At 40.1% G+C, this 27,465-nt stretch overlaps 1 protein-coding gene and 1 non-coding gene across 4 annotated transcripts; both read left to right on the top strand.

Annotated features, from left to right (window-relative positions):
- Positions 1 to 632: 632 nt before the first annotated feature.
- BTG4 (BTG anti-proliferation factor 4) lies at positions 633 to 27,454 on the top strand. Of its 3 annotated transcripts, XM_020882244.2 has the most exons (7): positions 633 to 1,822; positions 12,328 to 12,469; positions 13,266 to 13,457; positions 13,898 to 14,096; positions 14,774 to 14,911; positions 23,317 to 23,515; positions 26,741 to 27,454. In XM_020882244.2, the coding sequence occupies exons 4-7, from the start codon at positions 13,924 to 13,926 to the stop codon at positions 26,918 to 26,920; spliced, it is 690 nt and encodes a 229-aa protein (XP_020737903.1). In that variant the 5' UTR covers positions 633 to 1,822; positions 12,328 to 12,469; positions 13,266 to 13,457; positions 13,898 to 13,923; the 3' UTR covers positions 26,921 to 27,454. The 3 variants fall into 3 exon arrangements, with proteins under 3 accessions (XP_020737903.1, XP_020737906.1, XP_020737905.1); XM_020882246.2 differs by lacking the exon at positions 633 to 1,822 and having other exon boundaries at positions 11,699 to 12,469; XM_020882247.2 differs by lacking the exons at positions 633 to 1,822; positions 13,266 to 13,457 and having other exon boundaries at positions 11,696 to 12,469.
- Positions 10,370 to 10,441, top strand: TRNAA-AGC (transfer RNA alanine (anticodon AGC)). The gene has a single exon. It is a non-coding gene; the product is annotated as a tRNA-Ala (tRNA).
- Positions 27,455 to 27,465: the final 11 nt, after the last annotated feature.

A 27,465-nucleotide genomic window follows, 5' to 3' on the forward strand; every position in this document is an offset into this window, starting at 1 on the left:
GGTTCGGCCCCCACCCCAGGCCCAGGTGACTCCCGGGGGCGCCCGGCCGGCTGGCCCCACCTGGACCACCGAGCGCCCGACCCCGCGTCCCCGGCCCGCAGTCTCCCCGCCTCCCGGGGCTCTGCCTCTCAGGTTCCCTTCCTTCCCTTCCCTTTCCCCTCCGCTCTCCTCGGGCCGGCTCCCACCTCCCTCAGCCGGGCCCGGCCAGCCCCAGGAAACTTCTCTTCAGTTCTGGGCCCCAACCCTTCGAGCCGGCTCTTTCGACCCCGTGCGCCCCGCCGCTCCGAGTGGCCAAGTGACCGTGGCCGTGGCCGACCAACCGCCCTCGGAGCCCCGCGGGTGGAGGGGGCGGGGCGGGCGCGTGGGGGCCGGGTGGGGGAGGGGCGGGTGGGGGCGGGGAGGACGCCGCCTGCCGGGGCGGGGGGCGGGCGCCGGTCGGGACGAGGCCCCGGACCGGGACGCGCGGATCTTGGGAAGTTGTTTTTCCTCATCTATCGGGAGGGACGAGGAGCTCCTTCTCTCCAACCCCCCCCCCTCCCCGCCCCCAAGAAACCCCAGGCCCTCCTCCCAGTTTTCAAAACCCATCCCCGTCAGGGAAAACGGCTTGCTGGAGTATCAGCTGGTTGGCTCCAGGTTTCTGAAGAGCGGTTGGCCCGCGTGGCCCGTAAGATGCCTGAGGAGTGCCCGTGAGGTCGCATCCGCCCTCTTGTGTTCCCGTTGGGTGCTCTCACACTGTCGGAGGGCCATTCCGTGGGGGTGGGAGCCAGGTCTTGTTTTAGTCAAGAGAGGGAGCTGGCCAGCTCGTTAGATCGGAGGGTGGTCCTCTTAAGGTCGAGGCCGAAGTTTCGTACCCTCTAGGTCAGCTTTGGTGGTTAGTCGCTAGGTCGCGTCCAACTCTTGCGACCCCATGGACAGAGAAGTCTGACAGGCTACAGTCCATGCGATTCTCCAGGCAAAAATACTGGAGTGGGTTGCCATTTCCTTCTCCAGGGCATCTTCCCAACCCAGGAGTCGAGCCCGGGTCAACTTTAGGCAAAACTATGCCTACTTCTGGTACATTGTTTATTTCAATCCCTGCTATATGTTCAGCCCCTAGGGTCGTTCCACCCTCCCTATGTACAACCTAGATGGTAACACAAAATGAACACACATTATTTACTATACAAAACAGTGCCTAGTAAATGCCCAAGGGGGGGCGTAGAAATAGAAGTGAGCGGGGTGGGCCATGAAGGAGAACTATAATCGGTTAGGGAAGTGGCATGGAGGGGGTGGTACTAGAGTAGGTCCTTGAAGCCAGCGTCGTTTTGGACGTTCAGGGTGAGGGCTGTGGAAGGAAGACGGTGTTTTGTGACCAGTTGCATTTTCTTATTCTCCCAGTTCCACATTTGAGGATGTAGATGTGTTTATGTGTGCATTTGGAGTAGACTGAGCGAAGAGGATAGTGAGGATTTCTGGGAGACCTCTACTAATAATTCTTTCCCTTAGTTACTCCTTCCCTTTGTTTTTTTCAGTGCATGAATCAGGAGAGAATAAAGAATATTGTTTGATTACACACTTTCTAGGGCTCAACTGGAAGTAGCCCTCCCTTTGATCTTTATGCACCCAGGATGGAGTACTCATTATTAACCCAAATATCTTAATTCTAAGTGATTGTCCACAAAGGAAAACTCCCTAGCTATAGGCTGATTCCCTAAACCCAGCAAGTGGTCTCAACAGATGCCACTCAACATGGATAGGCCCAGATGATCTATATCATTCAACACACTTTCCAAACTCACATTCTTAAAACACCTGAAGAACATCTTCTAAAGGATGAATTTGAGTAAGTTATAGCATTATCTTTGAATATGAAAAACAGTACTTTTTTTTTGTTAAATGCATCATTTGCTCTGTGTATACCAAAGTGAAAAGCAAGAAACTAAGGTATAAAATGTACAATACAGAAAATGTTAATTGTAAAAATTAACCTGTTAAATTGCAAAAGGCAGGTTATTTACAACTAACAGTGATTTGTATTCATCATATCTTTGGGAGAGCATGACGTTATTGAATACATTACATAAATGCTTCATAAGCCTTTAACATGTATAGTATACCAAGCCATTATCAGGCAACATGCTGTAATCAGAGTTAGCTAACCTCTAAACTCTCTAGAGATAACTGTAGAGTTCAATTTGTACTTTCTAGTTAAATATACATATATAAATAAAATAGCTTCCATTCCATTAACCATATGCAATCTTATAAGTCTTGGTTAGGACGTGGATACAAAGGCAATTCTTTCAAATTGTTAGTCATTTTTACCCAATACAATATTTAATACCTCTTCCTTATTGATATTTTATGATTATTAGCTGCATCTTACATGTCTTACCTGAGCTGAATTGCTGCCATCCAAGGCAGTGGTTGCAGGTAGATGCCTTGAAATTTAGATTTTTAAAACTTTTCTTCAAAGATGATAAAAAAGGAGAAAATTCATATGTAAAAGTCATCAATATGCATTGCCTACTGAAATCAAACATTTAAAATGCAGTTTATTTTGTAGGTAGTGCAACTAAAAAAATAACCTAACAAAATGTGTGTGGGTTAGTTTTGCTTAAAAAAAAAAAGAATGCTTGTTCTTAGGGTTGCTGTTGGTTTGGCCTGCAGTTACTAGAGAAACTCCAAGGATCTCATTCCCTTTATGGTTCATGTCTAGACATGCCTGGAGACCAGGGAGATCCATGATTTAATCTAAGTAAGAATGCTTGTGGTGTTTTTAAATGCCCAAACAGAAGATTGCATTTGTTTTATACAGTACCAGGAAGGTACTATTCAGGGGCTTGTTTACTGTTGTATTTGATTTCTGGGCATTTGGTGATTAGGGAGATGGGGACGGTGCACTAAAGAAAGGAGGTGAGATTGGTTGTTAGGAGGAAAGCAAGAAGAGTGTAGAAAACAAACACGTCCTGCTTTAGCAAGTTTATTATATTGGCTAAACTTACCACTCTGAAATAAAAACTAGAGTGATGAGAGCTGGGAATTACAAAAGATGGTGAAAGCTTATGCACTGCTTTCAGCATACACAAATTGCTGCCTGGACATTTTCTAACTTCCATAGCTTTTTTCTTTTCATTTAATTTTTAAAAAATGTTTGGCTCCGCTGGGTTGCCCTTGCTGCATTGAGGTTTTCTCTATCTGTGGTGAGCGGGGGGCTGCTCTCAGGCTGCAGTGCATTGGCTTCTCTTGTTGCAGAGCATGGGCTTCAGGAGCTGTGGCTCAACAGCCAGTAGCCCCGTGGTATGTGGAATCCCCCTGGACCAGGGATTGAACCAGGGTCCCCTGCATTGGCAGGTGGATTCTTAACTACTGGACCACCCAGGAAGTCCTCCATAGCTTTTGTCAGGCAGGAAGACGTGAACAATCAGACTGAGGAGAAATGATTGGAGTTTAGCAGCTTCTTTTTAAACCTGTTTTTTTAAAGGGTACATTTTCTTTGAAGAAATAGAAAACCATGTTTCGATTTCTATATAGATCAATAACTATTAGAATATTTTATTAATATTCATGATACTATAAATGAGAACTAGTTTATTTGTTGAAGCAAGACTAGATTGAAGTCAGTGTGGTGCCTTTGAAGAACTAAAAATCAGTGAATCTGTTTAATTATGAGAGGAGATTTTTTTCAAGCTAAAATGAACTGCCAGCAACTTTTCTAATTTTATACTTCTGATTGCATTTCATTGTACTCTCATTAGTAAGAGTGCACCAGATTCTTGATTATCTTCAGTTTCTGTTTATTGATTAATCAATACTGTTGCCTTCTATATGAAAATGTTAAATTGATTTATCTTTTAGTAAATCAGAAACAATCTAAAATATAAGCTTTATAATTAGAGTTGCTTGAACTCTTGGTTATGACTTAGCAGCAGGAGCAAGCTTGTTGCATATTTATCATCTTTATAGAACACAATCTAGGGATCTATGGTCTATTAATAGAAAGATAGATAATTTCTACAATATGTAATTAAGGTAGTGATAGTATATTAATTTTATTAATATATACAATATAATAAGTTGTGTATTATTTATATACTTATATAATATATAATGATCTTAAGTACTAAGATAGTTAGATTAATAGGTGTTTCAAGACTCCTGAATACTAATGTAAGCTTTGTTGTTGCCAAGCATTTAGGAAAAAGGAAAGAAGAAAAACACCAACGACTGGCACACAGAGAAGGCTGTGTGGGAAATATGGGTCTAAGAAGGAAAAGTAGGACATAGATAAAGGGAGAAGATGGAGAGGATGCTCTTGGTAGTAGGAGCAACTTATGAAGAAAAAAACACAAGCAAATGTGTGGAGACAGTAATACACATGGTGGATGGGAGAGCATTGGGGATTGTATCCCCATTGGGGAAATAGTAATAAGATCAGAGAGGAGTTAAGTAGGAGATAGATCTTGGAGGACTCTAGGTATCTGGCCAGGGAATTTTAATCTTATTCTTCTGTCAGAGGTACCTATGACTTACATGACATGTTGTTTTATGGAGATTAATAAAGTGACATAGATTAGAAGAGGGAGAGACAGAGGAGACTGAAGGTCCATTTATGAGATTATTTTAATAGCCCAGGCATAGAGTCACATAGAACATACGGTCTGAATGAGAGAGGCTTTGTGAAGGGAGGCTTCACAGGGCTTTGGTGACTAGTTAGAGTGAAGAAAGAGAGGACAGAATCAACCTCCAGGTTTCAGTGACAAGTAGATGTTGGCAGGCAGATCTACTTAGAGGAGAATTATGAGGTATTTTAGGTTTAGGTGTGTATAGTTGTAAGTAATGGAAGGATATTGTGATGGAGTTGGGTTATTTGGAGGTGGAACTCTGGAAAAAGACCAGAACTGAAAGGAGAAATTTAGTAGTTTTTCTGAAGCTGTAGTAGTTGAAGTTATGAGGATAAATTAGATCGCCAAGAGAGGTATGTTGTCTTATTTTTCACTGAATCTCCAGCGCGTGCTGTGGCTCACTCAGGAGTAGGTGGACTTCAGCAATGTGCTTTTTTAAAAAAACTTGCTAAAATTGTTTTCTTCTTTTTAAATTTGGCTGTGCCAGGTATTGGGAGTGCAGAGTCTTAGCCACTGGACCCCTGGGAAGTTCCAGTAATGTGCTTTTCTTGAATAGAGAATAGAATGAGGAAAGTGAAAGGCTCAGGACCCAACTTTGAGAGCGTCCATTTCCTATTTAGGGGCTGGCAGGCGGAAATAAACCTTGAGGAAGGTTGGTCCACAAGAGAAGCAGAAGAGCGGACTCTCACAAAAGTCAAGCTGTTTCAAACAGGGTCATAGATGCATATGAATTCAAAGGAAACTGCTGCCTTGACACCACCACATCATAAAGTTTGTCAGTGGAATTAGCCAGAGGGCAGAGGATGACCACTGGCTCCACCAGAAGGTTACTTCAGGGCTTGATTCAGTGGGACTTTCAAAGGGCAATGAACTTCTCTAGGCTATTAGTAAACAGATTAACTTTCCTGACTGCTCTTCACCACTGATTGATCTCTGTCACCTCTCAAAAACTAAACAAAACAAAACCAAAAAACCCCCCAAAACCCACCTCAGGTAGATTTTCAAGATTTTTAGAAATAACTTGACAATTCTAGGGATTCAGTATAGCTAACAAGTAAACAGAGTGGACAGCTGAAGAAAGTCTATTCTCTTTAAGAGTTCTGTGAAACCAAAAGGGGAAATTGGCTATCTTGTTAATTGTTTACAAGAAGGAAAATGCTTTCAAGTATGATTCTCTTAAGCATCACTCTATGTCTACTTATTCTTGTTTTTGTTTCTACTCCCCACATTTGGTACTTAAGTCTTTTTTTTCCAGGTAGAATTTATATCCTTTAGTTTTTAAGAATTACATAACATTTATTGTCTTTATTTCCTTTGCAGACATGGAATATATCTTAAGGATTTCATCTTGCTGACATTTAGTAAAGTTCATATTGTCCTTCTCTTAGCTCATCTACTGCTGATTTAAATCTCAAGCTTAGCTTCCACTTCCTGGGTAAAATCTTTCCTGGTGCTTTTAGTTAATTTTGGTATTTCCCTTTTCTAACTCTTTGCACTTAATGTATTCACTCTACAATTTGTATCTTCCATTAGTAAGATAGTATTATTAATCAATACTCAAATTCAGTTTTGAAATCATTCTGTAATTATAATGTTGCAATTAATATTGCAATGAATGCAGCAGTTTATTATAATATCTTATGGAAAAACCCAAATGAACTTTTTGGCTAATGCAGTATTAGAGAATGCTGTTCTGTATAACACACATTTATTATATTAGCACAGAATCTTGTCTATACAATTTCTTACACCCTGAATTATTTTTAGTGGGCTGACTTGGTTTCCAACTTGATGCATGATACAGAGACTCTTGTGGACAGAGAAGCCTGGCAGGCTACAGACATTTTTGTGATACAGACATTTTTGTGCCCTCCAGGACTATGCCACTTAACCATTATGTGTGCTTCATCATGCACATGGAAAATACAAATAAAGTAGGAAAAAGGCTTGTGGTAAATAAAACACTTGTAGGTAACTTAATCAAAAAGAAGTAGCATATAGTTTAAGGTTCATTTAGTTGATCAGTAAATGAGTTTCACTTATTAGTGGATTAGGCAGCTCTAAACTTAATTTCTTTTGGGTTCAAATGAACATTACATGACTGCAGATTTTTATTAGATAACATTTTAGCATATGCAATTTCATTTCCACAATTAATGTGACTTCCCTTGTATGTAATTCAAATTTAACAGGAGTGACTTGCTGTGTGGGTTGTAGGCTAGTTCACTGCTTTAAAAAATGGTGCTATTTAGTTGCCCTTACCAAAAAATGCACTTTCTGCTTGAGTGGGAGTTTTGCTAAAGCAACTGTATTTTTTCCGTCATTAGCAATGATGTGCCTTTGCAAACAGCTGGATGAGTCTATGGATGTAATTTTCAATTTAAGGAAGGGAAGCTGATGAAAATCAGAGGTCCGATTATAAAGGCTACTAGCTATGACATGGAAAGTCCAATCAATTTTTTGTCCAATTTAGATGATATTTTAAAATTATTTTGCCTATTTGAAAACTTATATGCACAAATAGTTTTATTTTATAGCTGAAGTTTAGCTAAAACTAGGAAGACAGATTTCAAGATAAATCTTTGTTGGTGAACCTTGGGGCTTGAAGATACCGTAGCATGGGAGTTGAATTCCCTCATGTTAAAATGAAGAAATGTGATTCTGGAAACTGTTATTCTAGAAGATCTTTTGGGTTATTTTCATGTTTTAAACTGTTTGAGTTTCAGGCCTAATAAGGTAAAATCTGTCTCTGATGCTCTCTTTTCTTCTGTTCTTCATCCTTAGACTGTATGACCAGAAACCTCACGTAACTGCCATTTTCTGTGGTGCCTCCTCCAGGCTTTCTCTGCTCTCCCAAACTTTGCCAGGTGGAACACAATTCTTTTGTTCTGCTATGAATGTGTGTATGTTTGTTGCTCAGTTGTGTCCGACTCTTTGTGAACCCATGGACTGTAGCCCGCCAGCTCCTCTGTTCATGGGATTCTCCAGGCAAGAACACTGGAGTGGGTTGCCATTCGCTTCTCCAAGGGATCTTCCTGACCCAGGGATCGAACCCAGGTCTCCGGCATTGCAAGCAAATTCTTTACCATTTGAGCTTCCTGAGAAGCCCCCTCTACTATGGGTAACTCATCTGGAAATCCTGGAAAGACAGTATCTAAATCAAAGGAATGAACATCTGATAGTGGGAATTTTAGACATTACACAAAAATAATGAGAGAGCTGACATTTTTGTCTTCAAAATTCAATAGCTATTTTCTATTCCACTTAAATATGAAGTTGCCTTAGGCTTGCCCAGGCTGAACCTTCCAATAAATTCTAGTACCTTTTCAATGGACATTACTATTTGTGTATTTAATTGCTGTAAAGAAACTCAGCAGACCTCATTCTGAACCAACCATTGTTCTTTTTTTCTGGGTTATTCTGCTGAACTCAGTTATTTCAATGATAACATTACTGTCTTGGTCACTAATGCTTGAATCTTGAAGTAATTTTTGAGTATTCCATTTCTCAAGCTCTGCATCCAAATGGTCTTGGGTGATTTCTTTCTCTAGAAAACAAACCTGTTGAACGTTGAAATTTTTTTAAGCCCACAGCAGTGTAGCAGTGCTAATATGTAGTGGATTGTCAGTAGATAGTTACCGAAAGCACAGAGTAAATGTTAGTTATAACAGAAAGTATAGTTGTCATTAATGCGTAGGAGGTGGTTTAAATATGGTGTTTAAGATCATCATAAACAAGTAACTGAAGGAAGTCTTGCGAGATGTTTAGTTTCTATTTGATTGTTCTTTCCTGAAATCTAAGTACATTGTTGCCCTACTGTTCTATTCATAACTTCCAAGGCCTGCCTGGACCTGTTGCAGAAAATAATGCAAGGAAACGATTCAAAACTTCATCAGTTAATGTCTTTCACCAACTCAGCGTGCAAGAGAATGGCATGTCATCCGGGAACGTGAAATAATAGAAGAATTATTCAATACCGTTTTAATATTGTAAATGCAATCCAAACCATTTGAAAAGGAAAAATTTGAGTATGTGCTAATACATAGGTTACTTTTGGTTCTGAAGCACATTTTATTTCAGCAATATATGTATGAGTAGCCATCCTGATATTCAATTCTGTCACCTCTAAGTTAAAAAAAAACCTTGCGAAAGTTATCTCAGCAAAGACTAGAAACGATGAGAATAAATGATGCAAATTTGGCATAATAATCTTTGTTAAGCTTAAGGCATTACTAAGCATTCAAAAGTGTTAAAAAAAAAAAAAAGTGTTAAATAAAGCTAAAATCTCCTTGATAGCTAGGAGAGATCTATCTTAATGATATTCCAACTTGGCTGCCAGTTAGAATCACTTGGAGATTTTTAAAGAATCCTGATGCCCCAGGCGGCACTCCATATCAGTTAAATCAGAATATCTAGGGGTAGGAGCTAGGCATCTGTATTTTTAAAAAGATATTCAGGTGATTCCAAGTACAGCAAGGGGAATGAATAACACATCATGGCAGCTGAAGTAACTAATATACTGTAGAAATGGAAGGACTAGTCTCACCTTTATATGTTCCCAGTTTATAGTGAAATGAAGTGTTAGTCACTCAGTTGTGTTTGACTCTTTGCAAATCATGGACTGTAGCCCACCAGGCTCCTCTATCCATGGGATTCTCCAGGCAAGAATACTGGAATGGGTTGCCATTCTCTTCTCCAGGGGAATTTCCCGACCCAGGGATCGAACCCGCGTCTCTTATGTCTCCTGCTTTGGCAGGTGGGTTCTCTACCACTAGCACCACTTAAATACTCACTGAATCGAACTGAACAAATCTTATTAAATCATGTTTTTACTAGACATCAAAGTGTTTAAACATCTGTTTCCACAGTCCTTATATTATCATTTCGCATATCTCTTCAGCATCAAAGATATTACAATAGCCAATGCACCTCCTACTATCTGTATTCCATCTCAGTTCATCACTGGCGAGGTTTGTAACAATCATACCACACCAGCATGCCTGGAGTCATATTCTGCTACCACCAAGGATAAGGTTTTTATTCCAGCCAGCAGGTTTGTAACCTACTCCTCAAATCCCATTTTAGAGTCTGCTTCCTTAAACATTCCTGATACAAACTGTCTTAGACTGAGCTTCTTAGAAATAGAATCTGCGATGGGGAGTTTCATGCAGAAGGTTTATTGGGGAGTTTTGTTGAGAGATACACCCATAAGGGAGTGAGAGGATTGGGAAGAGGGAGAGTAGGGTCAGTGATCTGGTTGTTGTTGAGGCCTCTGCCTATCTTATGGGAGCTCTGGAGATGAGATGGCTTTTCAGAGTTGTTGCTCACTGAGGCAGGAGGGCCAGGTTTTTTTCCCCTCACACCAGCCAGTCAATGATTGCAGGCCACCCTTTGGGCAAGGAATAACTTTTTAAAAAATAAAGTTGATTAACATGATTTAATAAATAAATCAACATATTTAATGATAAGAAAGGCACTTTTGAGCACTTACTATATCCAGTAAATTCAGCTAGGATCCACATCTGGCAGTCTGATTCCAAGGCCTTAGGTACACACGGCTTACCCACCTTTTTATAAAGATTTTTTTAAATTATAGAAGTTAAGAAACTGCTCCAGGTTTCTAGTCAGCTAGAGGACTGGGAGTCAATCTCATGACGCTTGATTTTGTAACTTATTTCTTAACTACTCTGCTGCACTGCCTTCCTCTAACAACTGCTAGGTAGGCCCTAGACAAGATGCTCCAATACAAAAGATTATTAGTTATCGGGGGTGTAGCTCAGTGGTAGAGGGCGTGCTTAGCATGCACGAGGCCCCAGGTTCAATCCCCGGCACCTCCATCTGGGAGTTTTCGATCTCCACTTCTGGGCATACACACCGAGGAAACCAGATCTGAAAGAGACACGTGCACCACAGTGTTCACTGCAGCACTGTTTATAATAGCCAGGACATGGAAGCAACCTAGATGCCCATCAGCAGACGAATGGATAAGGAAGCTGTGGTACATATACACCATGGAATATTACTCAGCCATTAAAGAGAATTCATTTGAATCAGTTCTAATGAGATGGATGAAACAAGCCCATTATACAGAGTGAAGTAAGCCAGAAAGATAAAGACCATTACAGTATATATATATATAACACATATATATGGAATTTAGAAAGATGGTAACGATAACCCTATATCCAAAACAGAAAAAGAGACAGATGTATAGAACAGACTTGTGGACTCTGTGGGAGAAGGCGAGGGTGGGATGTTTCAAGAGAACAGCATCGAAACATGTATATTATCTAGGGTGAAACAGATCACCAGCCCAGGTTGGATGCATGAGACAAGTGCTCGGACCTGGTGCACTGGGAAGACCCAGAGGGATCGGGTGGAGGGGGAGGTGGGAGGGGGGATCGGGATGGGGAATACATGTAAATCCATGGCTGATTCATGTCAATGTATGACAAAAACCACTGCAATGTTGTAAAGTAATTAGCCTCCAACTAATAAAAATAAATGAAAAAAAAAAAAAAAAGATTATTAGTTGTAATCTCACTAACAACCCTATGAGGTCGCTATTGTTCATTTCAGGAAACAAAGTTTGAGAAGTTAATCAAGTTGCCCAGGGTTACGTGCATAGTGAGTTGTAAAGTTGCAGTTTATACCCAGGTCTGCCTGACTCCAAGCCCATTATTTTTTAATTTATTTTTTAAAAAATAAATATTTTAATACATTTTTAAAAGATTACTTTCCATTTACAGTTATTACAAAATATTGGCTAGATTCCCTGTGTTGTACAATATATCCTTGAGCCTGTCTTACACCCAGTGGTTTGTGCCCCCCAACTCTCCCACCCTTAAATTGCCTCTTCCACCCACCTCACTAGTCTGCTGCTTTTTTTGTGTATTCACTCGTTTGTTGTATTTTTTAGCTTCCACATATAAGTTATATCACACAGTGCTTGTCTTTATCTGCCCTCCAAGTCTACCCATGTTGCTGCAAGTAGCAAAGTTCTGCTTCTTTTTTTTTTTTAAATAACTGAGTAATATTCAAGTGTGTGTGTGTGTGTGTGTGTGTGTGTGTGTGTGTGACATCTTTATCTATTCATCAATTGATGGACACTTAAGTGCTTCCATGTCTTGGCAATTGTAAATAGTGCTGCTTTGAACATTGGGGTGCATATTATCTCTTCAAATTAATATTTTTGATTTTTTAAAAATATAGCCAGGAGCAGAATTTCTGGGTCATATGGTAGTTGTATTTTTAGTGTTTTGAGAAACCTCCATACTGTTTTCCACATCAATTTACATTCCCACCAACAGTGTACAAGTGTTCCCCTTTTTTTCCCACATCCTCATCAACATTTATTTGTGTTCTTTTTGATGATAGCCATTCTGATAGTTGTGAAGTAACTCACTGTAGTTTTGATTTGCATTCCCCTGATGATTAGCTCTGATGAACATCTTTTCGTACACCTGTTGGCCATCCTGTATTCTCTCTTTGAAAAAATTTCTACTCAGTTCTTAAAGCTCATATTCTTAAACATTATATCGTGTAGGAGAGAAAGATGTGACAAAACAATAGCATTAGTGAAAAAGACTGCTTGGCTGTTAGTAGTTCAGCGTGAAGCAGAGACGTGATGGCGCTACCACGAAGGCAAATGCCAGCTGAGGCTGTGTTCTAGACACACGGGTGTCAGAGCAAGGTATCAGTCCATTCTATTCCATTATGGCAGAGTACACTTGGAGCACTGTGCGGGATTCTGGGCTCCAGCCTTTAGAAGAGGATTACTGACGCACCTGAAACTCACCCAGATGTGAGTGGTGAAATGTCTGGGTAACACGTCTACGGGAAGAACTACTGAAAAACTAAGAATGGTTAGTGCTCTCCCTAACGAGGCGGCTCAGGGGAGGCTCAATAGCTAGTATTTGGAGTGTCTTCCTGTGGTGGAGAATTAGATAAAATCTGTATGGTTCCAGAGGGAAAAACTAGACTGTACAAATAGAGAATCAAAAGAGGTGGATGTAGCTTCTCAAGAAGAGGGACTGCCTGGCATTTGGGGCTTTTTTGGAAAAGAAATCTGCTTCCTTGTAAGAGAAAACTCTTTTTTCACTGACAAAGAACCTGAATGACCACTTACCATGGGTGTTAAAGACATATTCAGGGTGTAATGGTTCTTAAATTCAGTGGGTATAAGAATCACCAGGGGGAACTTGTTAAATACTGATTCCCAGACCTGCCTTTAGAGGTACTGATTCAGTGGATCTGGGATAAAGCCCTGAAATCTGCATTTTTAACAGGCAGCTCAGCGGGTCCAAATCAGGTGATCAGTGACCTACCCTTTGAGAACTAGTAAGACTAGATATACTTTGAGGTCTTTCCCACTTATTTTACAGTGAAAAATGTGTGGAGTCAACACAATGACTGTTCAAAGAAAGTTGTATTTAATTTTAAAAAAGATCCAAGACAAAATGCGTTAATATGTTGACAATTATGAGAGACAAAATGAGAGACAAAAATATGGAATGTAGGCTCTTAGAATTTGGAAGGAGAAGGATTGATTCTCATTTATGTCATAAAAGATGGGACTTTGATAGCAAAACAGAAGATAGAAATCCAGTTTGAAAAATCTTTAAACGCTTTACGTAACGAATATCCTCTGTGTATGCCAAGGAGCAATTTGATGGGGACCTGGAAAGAGCTGTCAGTTATCCTGAAGGGCAGCAGCTGTGTAAGGTGAAGAAAGCCTATCCGGCCTCAGAACCCAGGTTTATATAAACTGCAGGCTGGACCTGACAAACCAGGTGTGGTGAGAGTGGCTTCTGACTCTGGCCCCCTTTCTGCTGGGCTAAAGATCTTTCGCTGGCAAGTATAATAATATATATTTGGTTAATCTTACCTTTTGAGTGTGCAACCTGAAAGCCACATTTTAGGAATGACTATATCCTGAAATGTTTTTGCTCTTTGTAAATATGTTTTTAAACAGTAGTGCTTGGTGTAACTTACTCTCCTGGGTCTGGACTTTAAAAACATTTAATTTGCATAATCATTTGTTTAAGTATATTACAGTATTTAAAATTTTTTTTTCTTTGAGAATCATTAAAGGTTAGTTGAGGAATTGGTTTGCTTGGCTGTTTTGTTGATAGTATTGATGTGCTTTTTTAAGTTCATTAAGGACTAGCAAGTAACTTCTGTTTTAAATTTAAGGTACATATATAAAAGTTCCAAATGGTAATTACATGCTGATAATAAGTTAGACCCTTGTTTCCGTTTAATTTCTTCTTGCTTCCTTTCAATGGTTTCAGACCTCCTTATAGGCTCTTCTTGAATCATGAGAGATGAAATAGCAACAACAGTCTTCTTTGTAACAAGATTAGTGAAAAAACATGATAAACTGAATAAACAGCAAATAGAAGACTTTGCAGAAAAGCTGATGACAATCTTGTTTGAAACATACAGAAGTCACTGGCACTCTGATCACCCTTCTAAAGGGCAAGCCTTCAGGTGAGAGCTAGGATGTGGTATGCATGGCAAAGGCCAGTAACAAGCCAGCAATGCTGGCTTGCATTGCAGCTACCACCTGCAATGACTGTTGGCCGCCTGTAAATAATGAAAATTTACTTGTTTGAACTTGGGCTTGAAAAGAGGAGAGCAGTAGATGATAGCACAGTTTGAAAACTATAGAGCAAACCTCCTTGTACGAGGTGGATTAAACAATTTCTAATTTGTGTTTACTGTGAAGTATATACAGAGAACCTTTAGTTTTCCCAGGGAGCTCTGGTGGTAAAGAATCCACCTGCCAATGCAGGAGACTCGAGACGAGGGTTTGATCCCTGGGTCAGGAAGATCCCCTGGAGCAGGAAATGTGAACCCACTCCAGTGTCCTTGCCTGGGAAATCCCATGGACAGAGGAGCATGGTGGGCTACAATCCATGGAGCCACAAAGAGTTGGACACGACTGAGCACATTTGGTGAACTAATTGTGTGATTTAGTAATGGAATCCATATTCTGAGTTGTTATGTAAAAATGTGATATTTTACTCTTACCGTAAAACTTCCGAGGGGTGATGAAGGAGTTGAGGGAAGATGGGAGTGAGGTGGGAGCCAGGTGTATTAGAAACCCTTGCCAGCAGCATGATTCTCCAACTATCACCACGTCGTTTCCCTTTTCGTTTTTAAAGGTGTATCAGGATAAACAATAATCAGAATAAAGATCCTATTCTAGAAAGGGCTTGTGCTGAGAGTAATGTGGATTTTTCTCACCTGGGACTTCCAAAGGAGATGACCATATGGGTAGATCCCTTTGAAGTGTGCTGCCGGTGAGTAATCTTATTGGAGCCAGTTTGTGTGGTCTATGACTCTTGGGAACCTTAGGTTATTTAGCCTATGCATCTTTGTGAAAGGTGATGCTACAAATCCCTGGATTAGCAATGAGGGCACAAGCCTGTTAAGACTAGATGCAAGCTATATCAGACAATACAGGCTTCATTTTAGGGTGGATGGAGTGGGAAGTACAAAAATTTTTCCATAGTATTTGAAATTTGATTTTAAACTTGGCATCCTATTGCCAATTGCATGAAGTCCAAGCATTTTAGGCAGTATCAAGGGGAAAGAGGAATTATCTATCATCAGCAAGTCAGTCCATTAGTTGAATCAAAAGAAGTTAGTCTGTCTTTACCTTAGCTAATTCCTAGAAAGCTTTTACAGAATCCTTGACCTCCACCAATTATGACAGTATAGTAGCAGAAGGTCATAATGTCTCTCAATTTGCTTTGTTGACAAGCCATTCAATTTGTTGTCTTAAACTATAGTTGATGTACAAAATTATATTAGTTTCAGGTATACTTCATAGTAATTCAAAGTTGTTGTTTTTTACAGATTATACCCCCATTTAAAGTTATTGTAAAATATTGGCTATATTCCCTGTGTTGTACAATATATTATATTTTATACATAGTAGTCTGTACCTACCCCTACCTTGCCCCTTCTCACTTCCCTCTTTTCTACTGGTAACCAATAGTTTTCTGCATCCATTGAGTCAGTTTTTTTGCTATATACATATATTTAATTTTTTTTAGAGTCTACCTATAAATAATATCATGCAGTGTTTGACTTTTCTCTGATTTATTTCACTCAGCACAGTCTTCTCTGGGTCTATCCATGTTGCTGCAAATGGCAGAGTTTCATTCTTTTTTATGGCTGAGTAGTACTCTAGTGTGTACATATACCACATCTTTTATCCATTCATCTATTGATGGACATTTGTGTCACTTCCATGTCTTGGCTATTGTAAATAGTGCTGCTCTGAACACTGGGGTACATGCATCTTTTCAAATTAATGACTGTACTTTTTCTCGATATATAACCAGGAGTTGAGTTGCTGGATCATATGGTAATCTTACTTTTAGTCTGAGGAATCTCCATATTCCATAGTGGCTGCCCCAATTTATATTCCCACCAATACGTACAAGGGGTCCTTTTCCTCCATGTTCTCATCAACATTTGATATTTGTAGACATTTTAATGATAGCCGTTCTGACAAGTGTGAGGTAATGTCTCATTGTTTTGATTTGCATTTCTTTAAATAATACAAGCATCTCTTTATGTGCCCGTTAGCTATTTGTATGTCTTATTTGGAAAAATGCCTATTCGGGTCCATTTTTAGGTGGGCAATTAAATTTTTTGATATTAAATTTTGAAATAAATTTTGAATTAAAATTTGAAATGAATTTTTTTGGATATAAAGTTGTATGAGTTGTCTATACTTGTGGATAGTAACCCCTTATCAGTTATATTTGCAAATTTTTTTTCCATTCAGTAGGTAATCTTTTTGTTGGTGGTTTCCATTGCTGTGCAAAAGCTTTTAAATTTAATTGGGTACCATTTGTTTTTGTCGTCTTTGCCTTAGGAGACATCCAGAAAATATTGCTACAATTTATATCAGAGTTCTGCCTATGCTATCTTCTAAGAGTTTTTATGGTTTGCAGTCTTACATATAGGTTTATGATCCATTTTGAGTTTATTTTTGTAATGGCATGAGCAACTCCTTCTAATTTCATTCTTTATAAGTAGCTGTTGTATTTTCTCAGCACCACTTATTGAAGAGACTGTCTTTTCCCTGTTGGATATTCGTGCCTCCTTGTCATAGATTAATTAACCATAGATGCATGGGTTTATTTCTGGGCTCTCTATTCTCTTCCATTGATTTGCATCTCTGTTCATCAATGATACTGACCCTGTAATTTTTTTCCTGTGATATCTTTGTCTGGTTTTGGTATCATGGTGATGTGGCCTCATAAAATGAGTTTGGAAGTGTTCCTTCCTCTGCAAATTTTTGGAAATAATTTAAGAAGAATAGATGTTCATTCTTCTCTAAATGTTTGTTAGAACTCACCTGTGAAGCTGTCTGGTTCTGGAATTTTGTTTCTTGGGAGTATTTTTTCCATTACTGATTCAATTTCATTACTTGTAATTGGTCTGTTCATATTTTCTATTTCCTTCTGATTCAGGATTGGGAGACTGTACGTTTCTATGAATTTGTTTCTTATAGGTTGTCCATTTTATTTGCATATAGATTACTATAGTCATGGTAATCTCTCTTTACAATCTTTGTAATTCGGTATTGTTAGTAACTTTTTATTTCTGATTTTATAGATTTGGGCTGTCTCCTTTTTTCTTGATGAATTTGGCTAAAGGTTTATCAATTTATCTTTTCAAGGAACCAGCTCTTAGTTTCATTTTTTTTTTTTTTTTTTTTTTACTGTTTTTGTCTCTGTTTCATTTCTGCTCTGATATTTATAATTTCTTTCCTTCTACTAACTTTGGGCTTTGTTTTTCTTAAAGTTCCTTTAGGTGTAAGGTTATGTTGCTTGAGATTTTTCTTATTTCCTGAGGTAGGCTTGTATCACTATAAATTTCTCTTAGGACTACTTTTGCAGCATCACATAGATTTTTGGATCATTGTGTTTTTGTTTTTATTTGTCTATAGGTATTTTTTGAATTTTCTCTTTGATTTCTTCAGTGATCCATTGGTTGTCTAGAAGTATATTGTTTAGCCTTCATGTATTTGTGTTTTTTGCAGTTTTCTCATAGCAACTTCTAGTTTCATAGCATTGTGATCAGAAAAGATGGTCAATATGATTTCAATCTTCTTAAATGTACTGAGAACAGATTTGTGGCCTAGCATGTGGTCTGTCCCAGAGAATGTTCCATATACACTTGAACATGTATTCTATGGCTTTTGGATGGAAGGCCTGTAGGTATCTATTAAGTCCATTTGGTCTATTATGTCAGTTTAAGGCTAGTGTTTCTTTCTTGATTTTTCTGTCTGTACGATCTGTTCACTGATATAAGTGGGGTGTTAAAGTCTCCTAATATTATGTGTTACTGTCAATTTCTCCCTTTACCTCTGTTAATATTAGCTTACAAATTTAGATGCTCCTATGTTGGGTGCATATATATTTATAATTACATTTCTTGGATCGATCCTTGATCATTACATAATGTTCTCCTTTGTTGCTACAGTCTTTGTTTTAAAGTCTACTTTGTCTTAGAGTCTACTTTTTCTGGTGTAAATATTGCTACCATGGCTTTCTTTCCATTTCTATTTATGTGGTATACTTCTTTATATCTCACTTTCAGTCTGTATGCCTTTAGGTCTAAAGTGAGTTTCTTGTAGATAGCATATATATGGGTATTATTTTTGTATCTTCACTCTGTCTTTAGAACACTTATTCCTGTTACATTAAAAGTAATTATTGATTGGTACTTACAGTCTTTTTATCAATTGTTTTGGTGTTTTTGTAATTCATTTTGTTCTTTTTGTTCTCTTCCCTTGTTAGTTAACTATCTTCAAATTATGTTTGGATGATGTTTAGATTTCTTTTTTTGTGTGTGTATCTATTATAGATTTTGATTTTTGGTTTCCATGAGGTTTATACGTAGCAATATGTATTTTATGTGTATTTTTGTTGTCTCTAAGTAGTGTCTGTTTCTTTGTGACCGCATGGACTGCAGCATACCAGGCCTCCTTGTTTCCCTCACCATCTCCTGGAAATTTGCCCAAGTTCATGTCCAAGTTCAAGTTTGTGAATTGGTGCTGCTATCCAGCCATCTCATCCTCTGCCACCCTCTTCTCCTTTTGTTTTCAATTTTTCCCAGCATCAGAGTCTTTTCCAATGAGTCAGCTGTTTGCATCAGGTGGCAAAAGTATTGGAGTTTCAGCTTCATCATCAGTCCTTCCAATGAATAGTCAGGGTTGATTTCCTTTAGGATTGACTGGTTTGATCTCCCTGGTATCCAAGGGATTCTCAAGAGTCTTCTCCAGTACCACAATTCCAAAGCATCAATTCTTTGGTGCTCAGCCTTCCTTATGGTCTGCTTTCACATCTATACATGACTACTGGAAAAACCATAGCTTTGATTATACAGACCTTTGTTGGCAAAGTGATATCTTTGCTTTTTAATATGCTGTTTAGATTTGTCTTAGTCTTCCTTCCAAGAAGCAAGCATCTTCTGTTTTCATGGCTACAGTCACCATCTGCAGTTATTTTGGAACTCAGGAAGAGAAAATCTGTCACTGCTCCCACTTTTTCCCCTTCTGTATGCCGTGAAGTGATGGGACCAGATGCCATAATCTTTGTTTTTTAATGTTGAATTTTAAGCCAGCTTTCTCACTCTCCTCCTCATCCTCATCAAGAGCCTCTTTAGATCCTCTTCACTTTCTGCTATTAGGGTGGTATCATCTGTATATCTGAGGTTGTTGATATTTCTCCCAGCAATCTTGATTCCAGCTTGTAACTCATCCAGTCCAGTGTTTCGCATGATGTAACCTGCATATAATTTAAATAAACAGGGTGACAATATACAGCCTTGTTGTACTCCTTTCCCAATTTTGAACCAGTCAATTGTTCCATGTAAGGTCCTAACTGTTGCTTCTTGACCTGCAACAGGTTTCTCAGGATACAGGTAAGTTGATCTGGTATTCCCATCTCTTTAAGAATATTCCACAGTTTGTTGTGATCCACACAAAGGCTTTAGCATAGTCAATGAAACAGAAGTAGATGCTTTTCTGGAATTCCATTGCTTTTTAAAAAATGTGTGTGTGTGTATAAATGTGATTGTTTAAGTTGCTGATCTCTTAATTTTAAATGCATTTTAACAATCCTTCACTTTTACTCCTCCTCTCTCATGCTTACTGTTTTTGATACCATATTTTACATCTAATTGTTTCATGTATCCTTTAATTACTTACTGCAGGTCTAGGCAATTTTACTACTTTTGTCTTTTAGCCTTCCTATTAACTTTGTATGTGGTTGATCTTGCTGCTTTTAGTGTATATTTTCCTCTAACCAATAAGCTCTTTTCTTTTGTAATTTTCATGTTTCTAGTTGTGGTTTTCCTTTTTCACTTAGAGAAGTCCCTTTTTAACATTTCTTGCAAAACTGGTTTGGTGGTGCTGAACTCTTGTAGCTTTTGCTTGTCTGTAAAACTTTTGATCTCTTTTTCAAATCTGATAGTAAACTTTGCCATGTGGTGTATTCTTGGCCATAATTTCTCCATTTCATCACTTTAAATATACTACATGATACTCTTCTGGTCTGCAGTTTCTGCTGAAAAGTATGCTGATAGCCTTATGGGGATTCCCTTATATGCAACTTGTTGCATTTTCCTTGCTTTTAATATTCTCTGTCTTTGCCATTTTAATAACAATGTATCTTGGTGTGGTTCTCCTTGGGTTGATTCTGTTTGAGACTGTATGCTTCCTGGACCTGGATGTCTGTTTTGTCTCCCAGGTAAGGAAGTTTTCAGCTATTATGTCTTCAAATACGTCCTCTGACCCTTTTCTTTTCTTTTCTAATGCAAATATTAGTGTGCTTGGTGGTGTTCCAGACATCTCTTAAAGTATCCTAATTTCTTTTTATTCCTTTTTTCTGTTCAGGTTCAGTGATTTCTATTAATCTGTCTTTCAACTTACTGATCTGTTCCTCTGTGTCACCCAGTCTACTGCTGAGTCCCTCTAGCATATTTTCATTTCAGTTATTGTGTTCTGCTCTGTTTGATTCTTCTGTATATCTCCTAACTCTTTTTTAACTTTTCACTATTTTCCTCCATTCTTCTCCCAACTTCTCACTATTTTCCCCCATTCTTCTCCCAAGTTCTTTGTTTATCTTTATGATCTTTACCTTGAACTTTTTATTGGGTAGATTGCCTTTCTCCACTTAACTTCTTGGGTTTTATCCTGTTCCTTCATTTGGAACATGTTCCTTTCTTCCCTCATTTGTGGCCTAATTTGTTTTTATTTCTATGTATCTGGTTGGTTGGTAGCATTTCCTGACTTTGGAGAAGTAGCCTTTTGTAGGAGACACCCAGGGCATCCCAGCAGTGCTCTCCCCTCTGGTTACCAGAGCTGTGTGCTCTAGGGGTGCCCTCATGTGGGCCTTTATGCTGTGGTGGGCTAACTACTGTGGGTGGTCTGGTAGGTGTGGCTGGCCCCTGGTCTGGTTGGTTGCCAGGCCCTGCCTTGTATGGAGGCTGCCAGCTGGTGGTTTGCAGGGTTGAGTCGAGGCAGTTGTCGGTGGAACCCTGAGGAAGGGGCTCCCGGGCCTAGTGCTCGCTCACTGATGGGCAGAGTTGGCTTCTGGTGCTGGGGGGTAGAGGTGATGGTGGTTGCAGGGCTGAAGTTTCTAATTTTAAAGTCAGCCTGTTGGTGGGTGGGGTTGCTTTCTGATACAACTGGTTGTGGGTTCTGGAGTGTCCCACGGCTGGTGCTGGCTCATTGATGAGTAGGGCTGGATCCCACAGTGGCTGGCTGAGGGGGTTCAAGATGTCCTAAAGCTGGCATTGGCCTGCTGGTGGGTGGCTTATGGTTGAGAGGGTGCTGGGGCTTAGTACTGGCTCACTGGTGGGCAGAGCTGTGTCTCGGGGTCTCTGGCTGCAGGGCCTGGGGATCACAAAGCTGGTGTCAGCCCACTGGTGGGTGGGATTGTGTCTTGGGGCTGCTGGATGAGGGTCCCAAGGAATGCCAGAAGTGGTATCCACCTGCTGGTAGGCAGGATTAAGGCCCAAGGGATCCTGGGGCTGGTGCCCACCTGCTGAAGAGTGTAGCCAGATCCTAGGGCTGGTGCTGACCTACCGTCAGGCAGAACCAGGCCCTGAGTTCTCTTGCTGCAAGGGACTCAGAACTGGTGTCAGGCTGTTGATGGGGGTTTAGGAGGTGGGGACGGGGCCCCAGGGTCCCAGGGTGCCCTGGGGCTAGTGCTAGCTCATTTGGTGGGTGGAGCTGTGTCTTGAGATTTCTGAGTGCAGGACCCTGGGGGTCCTGGATTTAGCTGGCACCCTGAGATAGCCAGCTACAGGGTCCAGGGTGTTCCAAAGCTTGATTTGGCCCATTGGTGGGTGGGGCTAGATATCTGATTGGCTGACTGAGGGATCCAAGGTGTCTCGGAGCCAGTGTTGACCTGCTGGTAGGTGGGGCCTGGGCCCAGGAGATCCTGGAGCTGGTGTTAGCCTGCTGGTGGGTGCTCTTGGTCCTGTCATGGTAGGCTGTGGGCCTGTGGTGGTCCTAGGGCTGGTGTCTGCCCATTGGTGGGTGAGGCCAGGGCCCAGGGGTCTTGAGGATGTCCACTGGTGTGTGAAATTGGCCCCCAGGTTGGTGCTGGCTCGTTGTCAGGTGGGCCCAGGGGTCAGGAGGCCTTGAGGTTGGTTCTAGAACACTGGTAGGCAGAGCTGGGTCTTCGGTCTCTGCTTCCAGGGCCCTGGCTGTGTGCACTGGTGTGTGGGGGCCAGGTGCTGGGCCCTCTGGTGGACCGTGTAGTATTCTGGGGCCGCTGTGGGCTCAGGGGGTCTTAGGGCAGTGTGGCTGATAGTAGGTGGGACTGTTTCCCCACCTGGCTAGTTGTTTGGCCCGAGGCTACTCAGCACTGGTGCTGACGGGCTAGTGGGTGGGTCTGAGTCCTAGTACTAGTCAGCTAGAGGGAGGATTTCAAAATGGCACTCGTCAGCACCAGTGTTCATATGGTGGAACAAGCTCCTCGGAATGGCTGTTGCCAGTTTCTGTGTCCCCAGGGTGAGCTCCAGGGCCTCCTGCGTCTACGGGAGGCTCTCCAAGATCAGCAGGTGGGTCTGACGCAGGTTCCTTTCGAATTTCTGCCTCTGCCCTGGGTCCCAGCGCATGTGAAATTTTGTGTGGGCCTTTTGAGAGCAGTGTCTCTATTTCCCACAGCCATCTGGCTCTCCAGAAAGTAAGCCCCTTGTCCTTCAAAGCCAAACATTCTGGGGGCTCATCTTCCTGGGGTTGGCTCTGGTCTGGGGAGTGTGATGTGGGGCTCACCCACTGAATACTCTTCAGGAGAACCTCTATCATTATCTCTGTTTGTGTGTTGCCCACCTGCAGGTATGTGTCTGAACTATACTCCACTCCTCTTACCTGTCTTATTGTGGTTCCTTCTTTATAACTTTAATTGTAGAAGATCTTTTCTGTTAGAGTTCAGTCTCTCATCAATAATTGCTGTCTAAATAGTTGTAATCTTGGTGTGCTCATGAGAGGAGGTAAGCTCAGGGTCTCCACCGTCTTGGCCTAATTCTAACAATTTGTTGTGTTTTTTTTTTTTTTTTCAAGTAACTCTTCTTATAAGTTACTGAGCTGTTTCCAGAAAAGTTTAGAAATAAAAACCTGTGAGAATTTGAGTCCCTAATGAATGCTTTATTTTCCTTTCTTTCTTAGGTATGGTGAGAAAAATCATCCATTTACAATTGCTTCTTTCAAAGGCAGGTGGGAGGAATGGGAATTATCCCAACAAATTAGTGATGCTGTTAACAGAGCCACGTTAGACTACTCCTCCAGCACTTCCTCTGATGAAGAAAGTTGTAACAAAGAACCTCAGATAATTCCTAAAGTCAGCAATCCAAAGAGTATTTATCAGGTAAAGTGTTTCCATTTCTCCTCTGTACTTTTCCCTTCTTTTTAAAATATACTTTGATTTATTTATCTGTGCCGGGTCTTTGTTGCTGCACAGGTTTTTCTCTCGTGCTGGGAGTGGGGTGTGGGCTCCTCACTGCGGTCTCTCCTCGTGCTTCGGAGCACAGTCTCTAGAGTGTTTGGGCTTCAGCAGTGGTGGCTCCCAGGCTCTAGAGCATAGGCTCAGTGGGGGTGAAGGGGCTTAGCTGCCCCCAGGCATGTGGGGTCTTCTCAGATCAGGGATTGAACGGGTGTCTCCTGCACTGGAGGCAGATTCTTCACCCCTGAGCCACCAGGGACGCCCAATTTTTTGTTTTTTGTTTTTTTTTTTCTATTTTAAATCTAAAAAGGGTAGGCTCACTGTAAAAGCAAAGAAACAAATAATTGGAAAACATGGAAAAACAAATTATGAAGATTGAAATCACAATAATAATATTCTGGCAAAACTTTTCTTATTTTTTTCTTTCTTCTCTCTATTCCCTCAACTTGGCTGAGTGCTCAGGATATACACCATCTTTTCTAGTTGAATTTCTCCTGTATAGTATTTGAACATACATAAATTTTCTTTCGGGCTTCACTCGTGGCTCAGATGGTAAAGAATCCGCCTGCAACAGAGACCTGGCTTCAGTCCCTGGGTTGGGAGGATCCCCTGGAGGAGGGCATGGCGGCCCACTCCAGTACTCTTGCCTGGAGAATCCCCATGGACAGAGGAGCCTGGCGGGCTGCAGTCACAGGTCTCAAAGTGTCAGACATGACTGAGCGACTAAGCACAACACAATATAAATTTCCTTTCACCTAAATTCCTTCAGAATCAGATATCAAAATTAGTAGTTATTGACAATGGAAAATAACATACCACCTGTAGAACATTTGGAATATTAAGGGATGATCAAAGATCTGTGACTCCACCACTAGATCAGTTTTCCAAAAAAAAAAAAAAACCAACAAAAATTTTTTATTTTTTAAGTCACAACCATGATCATAGGAAGATATGCATATCTATATATTGGAAATAGGCTTCATGACATACTTATCCTTACTAGGCACAATGCCTCAAATCTTTGACAAATTAAAATCAACCACTTAAATTGATTTTTATGACCCACTAATGGTGACAACTTACAGTTGAAAAAACACTGATTTAGGGAGAATCTCTGACATTTTGTATGTAATTTGTTTTCTTAACCACTTATGTATGGGCATGTTAAAGCAATTTAAATATTTAACACTTTAAACCACTTGCTTCCCTTATAGTTTATTTAGCTAACAAATTATTGTCAAACATCTAGGTTGCTTTCACATTGTTGTGGTATTAAAAAGCTAATTTTTACAGAGGTGTCTGAATCTTAAGTTGTTGCTAGAGGTTTGATTCTCAGACATGGAATTATTAGGTCATTGAGTATGGGTGTTTTACAAGTTAACACATAGCAAAGTACTTTCTAAAAAGATGTCTTTATTTGTAGTCTCACCAGCTCTATGTGAAAGTGTTTGTTTTATCATTTTCCCTAAGATTGGATATTCTTCTTGAAAAATAGCATTTTATTAATTATGTTCTGTCACTCAGTCGTGTCTGATTCTTTGCAACCCCATGGACTGCAGCATGTCAAGCTTCCCTGTCCTTCACTATCTCCCTGAGCTTGCTCAAACCCATGTCCATTGAGTTGGTGATGCCATTCACCCATCTCATCTTCTGTCGTCCCCTTTTCCTCCTGTGTTCAATCTTTCCCAGCATCAGGGTCTTTTCCAATGAGTCAGTTCTTTGCATCAGGTAGCCAAAGTATTGGAGCTTTAGCTTCAGCATCTGTCCTTCCAGTGAATATTCAGGGTTGATTTCCTTAGGATTGACTGGCTTGATCTCCCTGCAGTCCAAGGAACTCTCAAGAGTCTTCTCCAGCACCACTGTTTGAAGGCATCAATACTTCGGTGCTCAGTTGTTTTTATTGTCCATTTCTCACATTCGTACATAACTACATGAGAAAACATAGCTTTGACTATTATAATATTAAATATATCACTAATTAAATTAAATATTAAAACAAAAACTCCATGTACCTAAATGTTGTAGGTACTATCTGTCTAAAGAATTTTTTCTTCACCCATTTATCATTTGAGGTCCTAATGTGTTGTTGTTATAGGCTTTTCAAAGGTTAGGAATATTTTTGGGGCTTCCCAGGTGGCGCTAGTGGTAAAGAACCCAACTGTTAATTAAAGAGACATAAGAAATTGCTAATGCAGGGGATGTAAGAGACACAGGGTCAATCCCTCGAACCCCTTGTCATATTACTGGCAAATTTTTTCCCCCTAGCTTGTTATAGTTTTCTAAATTATATATATTGTTTGTATTTAGTTCTATATGTGAAAGTGAAAGTCTTTCAGTCATGTCTGACTCTTTGCAACTCCATAGTCCATGGAATTCTCCAGGACAGAATACTGGAGTGGGGTAGCCTTTCCCTTCCCCAGGGGATCTTCCCAACCCAGGGTTCGAACCCAGGTCTCCCGCATTGCAGGTGGATTCTTTACCAGCTGAGCTACAACGGAAGCCCAGGAATCCTGGGGTGGGTAGCCTATCCCTTCTCTAGGGGATACCCAACCCAGGAATTGAACTGGGGTCTCCTGTGTTGCAGGCAGATTCTTTACCAACTGAGCTAGGAGGGAAGCCTCTATATGTATAAAAGTTTAAAATTATGTAGTTAAATATTTGCTCTTAATTCTATTCTGATCCTTAGAAAGATCATCTTCATCTAAGGATCAGATCTATAGTCAGCTATGTTATTTTAGAGCAATGTCCTTCCAAAGTGTAGTCTGCAAAACATTTGTATTGGCCATCTAGGATGTTTAACATGGGTGTTTCTACACCTCAGCCCCAGAGATTGTGATTAAATGGTTTTGGATTGAGTGAGGTGGGAGTTGGATGGGGGAGAATACAGAATATATACTAATTTGAGTAAATGTGTTTTTAAAAGTTTTAGTTGGAGTAAAGAATTTTGTTAAAAGACATGAAGTGACTAATTTCATAACCTCCATCAAGTCAATTTTCCAAAGATGATAATTAACTTGACTTCTATTTGTTTGTATTTCCCATGCTTTTAAAAGTTTTAAGACTTGTGAGTTATGGGTTTATAGTTAATCCTTAAAGCTGGCTTATTAGATGATTAGAAAATCATCATGTTCCTTTTTATTTTCTCCCCAGGTTGAAAATTTGAAACAGCCCTTTCAATCTTGGTTCCAAATTCCCCGAAAAAAGAATATGAGGGATGGCCGGGTGGGCCTCCTAGGAAATGCTTATCACGTGTTGCATAAGACCCCTAAAGGTCACAGGCCTGCTGCTGGGCACCGGGTGGACAGGTACCACTGGGTCAACACACACTGATAGTGCAGCGGCTGGGCCCTCATGGGCCAGAGCTCAATGGAGCCACTTTTATATTCTCTGAAATGAAAATGAATCTAAGCTGGAGAGACCCAGGAAACAGAAAAAATAACCACATTAGGTACTAGGGTACATGATGGTGAATCCTCTCATGCAGATCAACTATGTTCTTAACTGTACTTTTAACTGTTTAATTTTACATGAAGTTTTATGTAACACTAATGACTGTACCCAATAAGGTAATAGAATGAAGATACTGACCTGTCATGAGTCAATGAATTATCAAAAGTAACAGTTTAAATAAATGTGCTGTGTTTTTAATACCTTCCTAGTTGAGTCTGTTGCAAGAAAGTTTTAAAAGTTCTTGTTTTTCATTAGCCATTAAAAAAGTAGACCTTCATTTAGGGAAGACTGATCCTCACAATACATGAATAGTATTCTGGTTCTACTCTTTTATCTACCGTAACTCTTCTGTTTCATAAGGTCAGAAGAGCGTGTTTGAAAATTACATTTTAAAATAAAAAATTCTCTTAAAAATTTTTGGTTTA

This window comes from Odocoileus virginianus, chromosome 10, assembly GCF_023699985.2.
Source record: "Odocoileus virginianus isolate 20LAN1187 ecotype Illinois chromosome 10, Ovbor_1.2, whole genome shotgun sequence".
NCBI classification, from domain to species: domain Eukaryota; kingdom Metazoa; phylum Chordata; class Mammalia; order Artiodactyla; family Cervidae; genus Odocoileus; species Odocoileus virginianus.

What these genes read in the sequence shown, in the direction of transcription:
- BTG4 (XM_020882244.2), top strand. Translation starts at nt 13,924, where the DNA reads ATGAGAGATGAAATAGCAACAACAGTCTTCTTTGTAACAAGATTAGTG. An exon ending in CCCTTTGAAGTGTGCTGCCG is followed by an intron (nt 14,912 to 23,316) that starts GTGAGTAATCTT and finishes TTTCTTTCTTAG; the next exon opens with GTATGGTGAGAAAAATCATC. An exon ending in ATCCAAAGAGTATTTATCAG is followed by an intron (nt 23,516 to 26,740) that starts GTAAAGTGTTTC and finishes TTTTCTCCCCAG; the next exon opens with GTTGAAAATTTGAAACAGCC.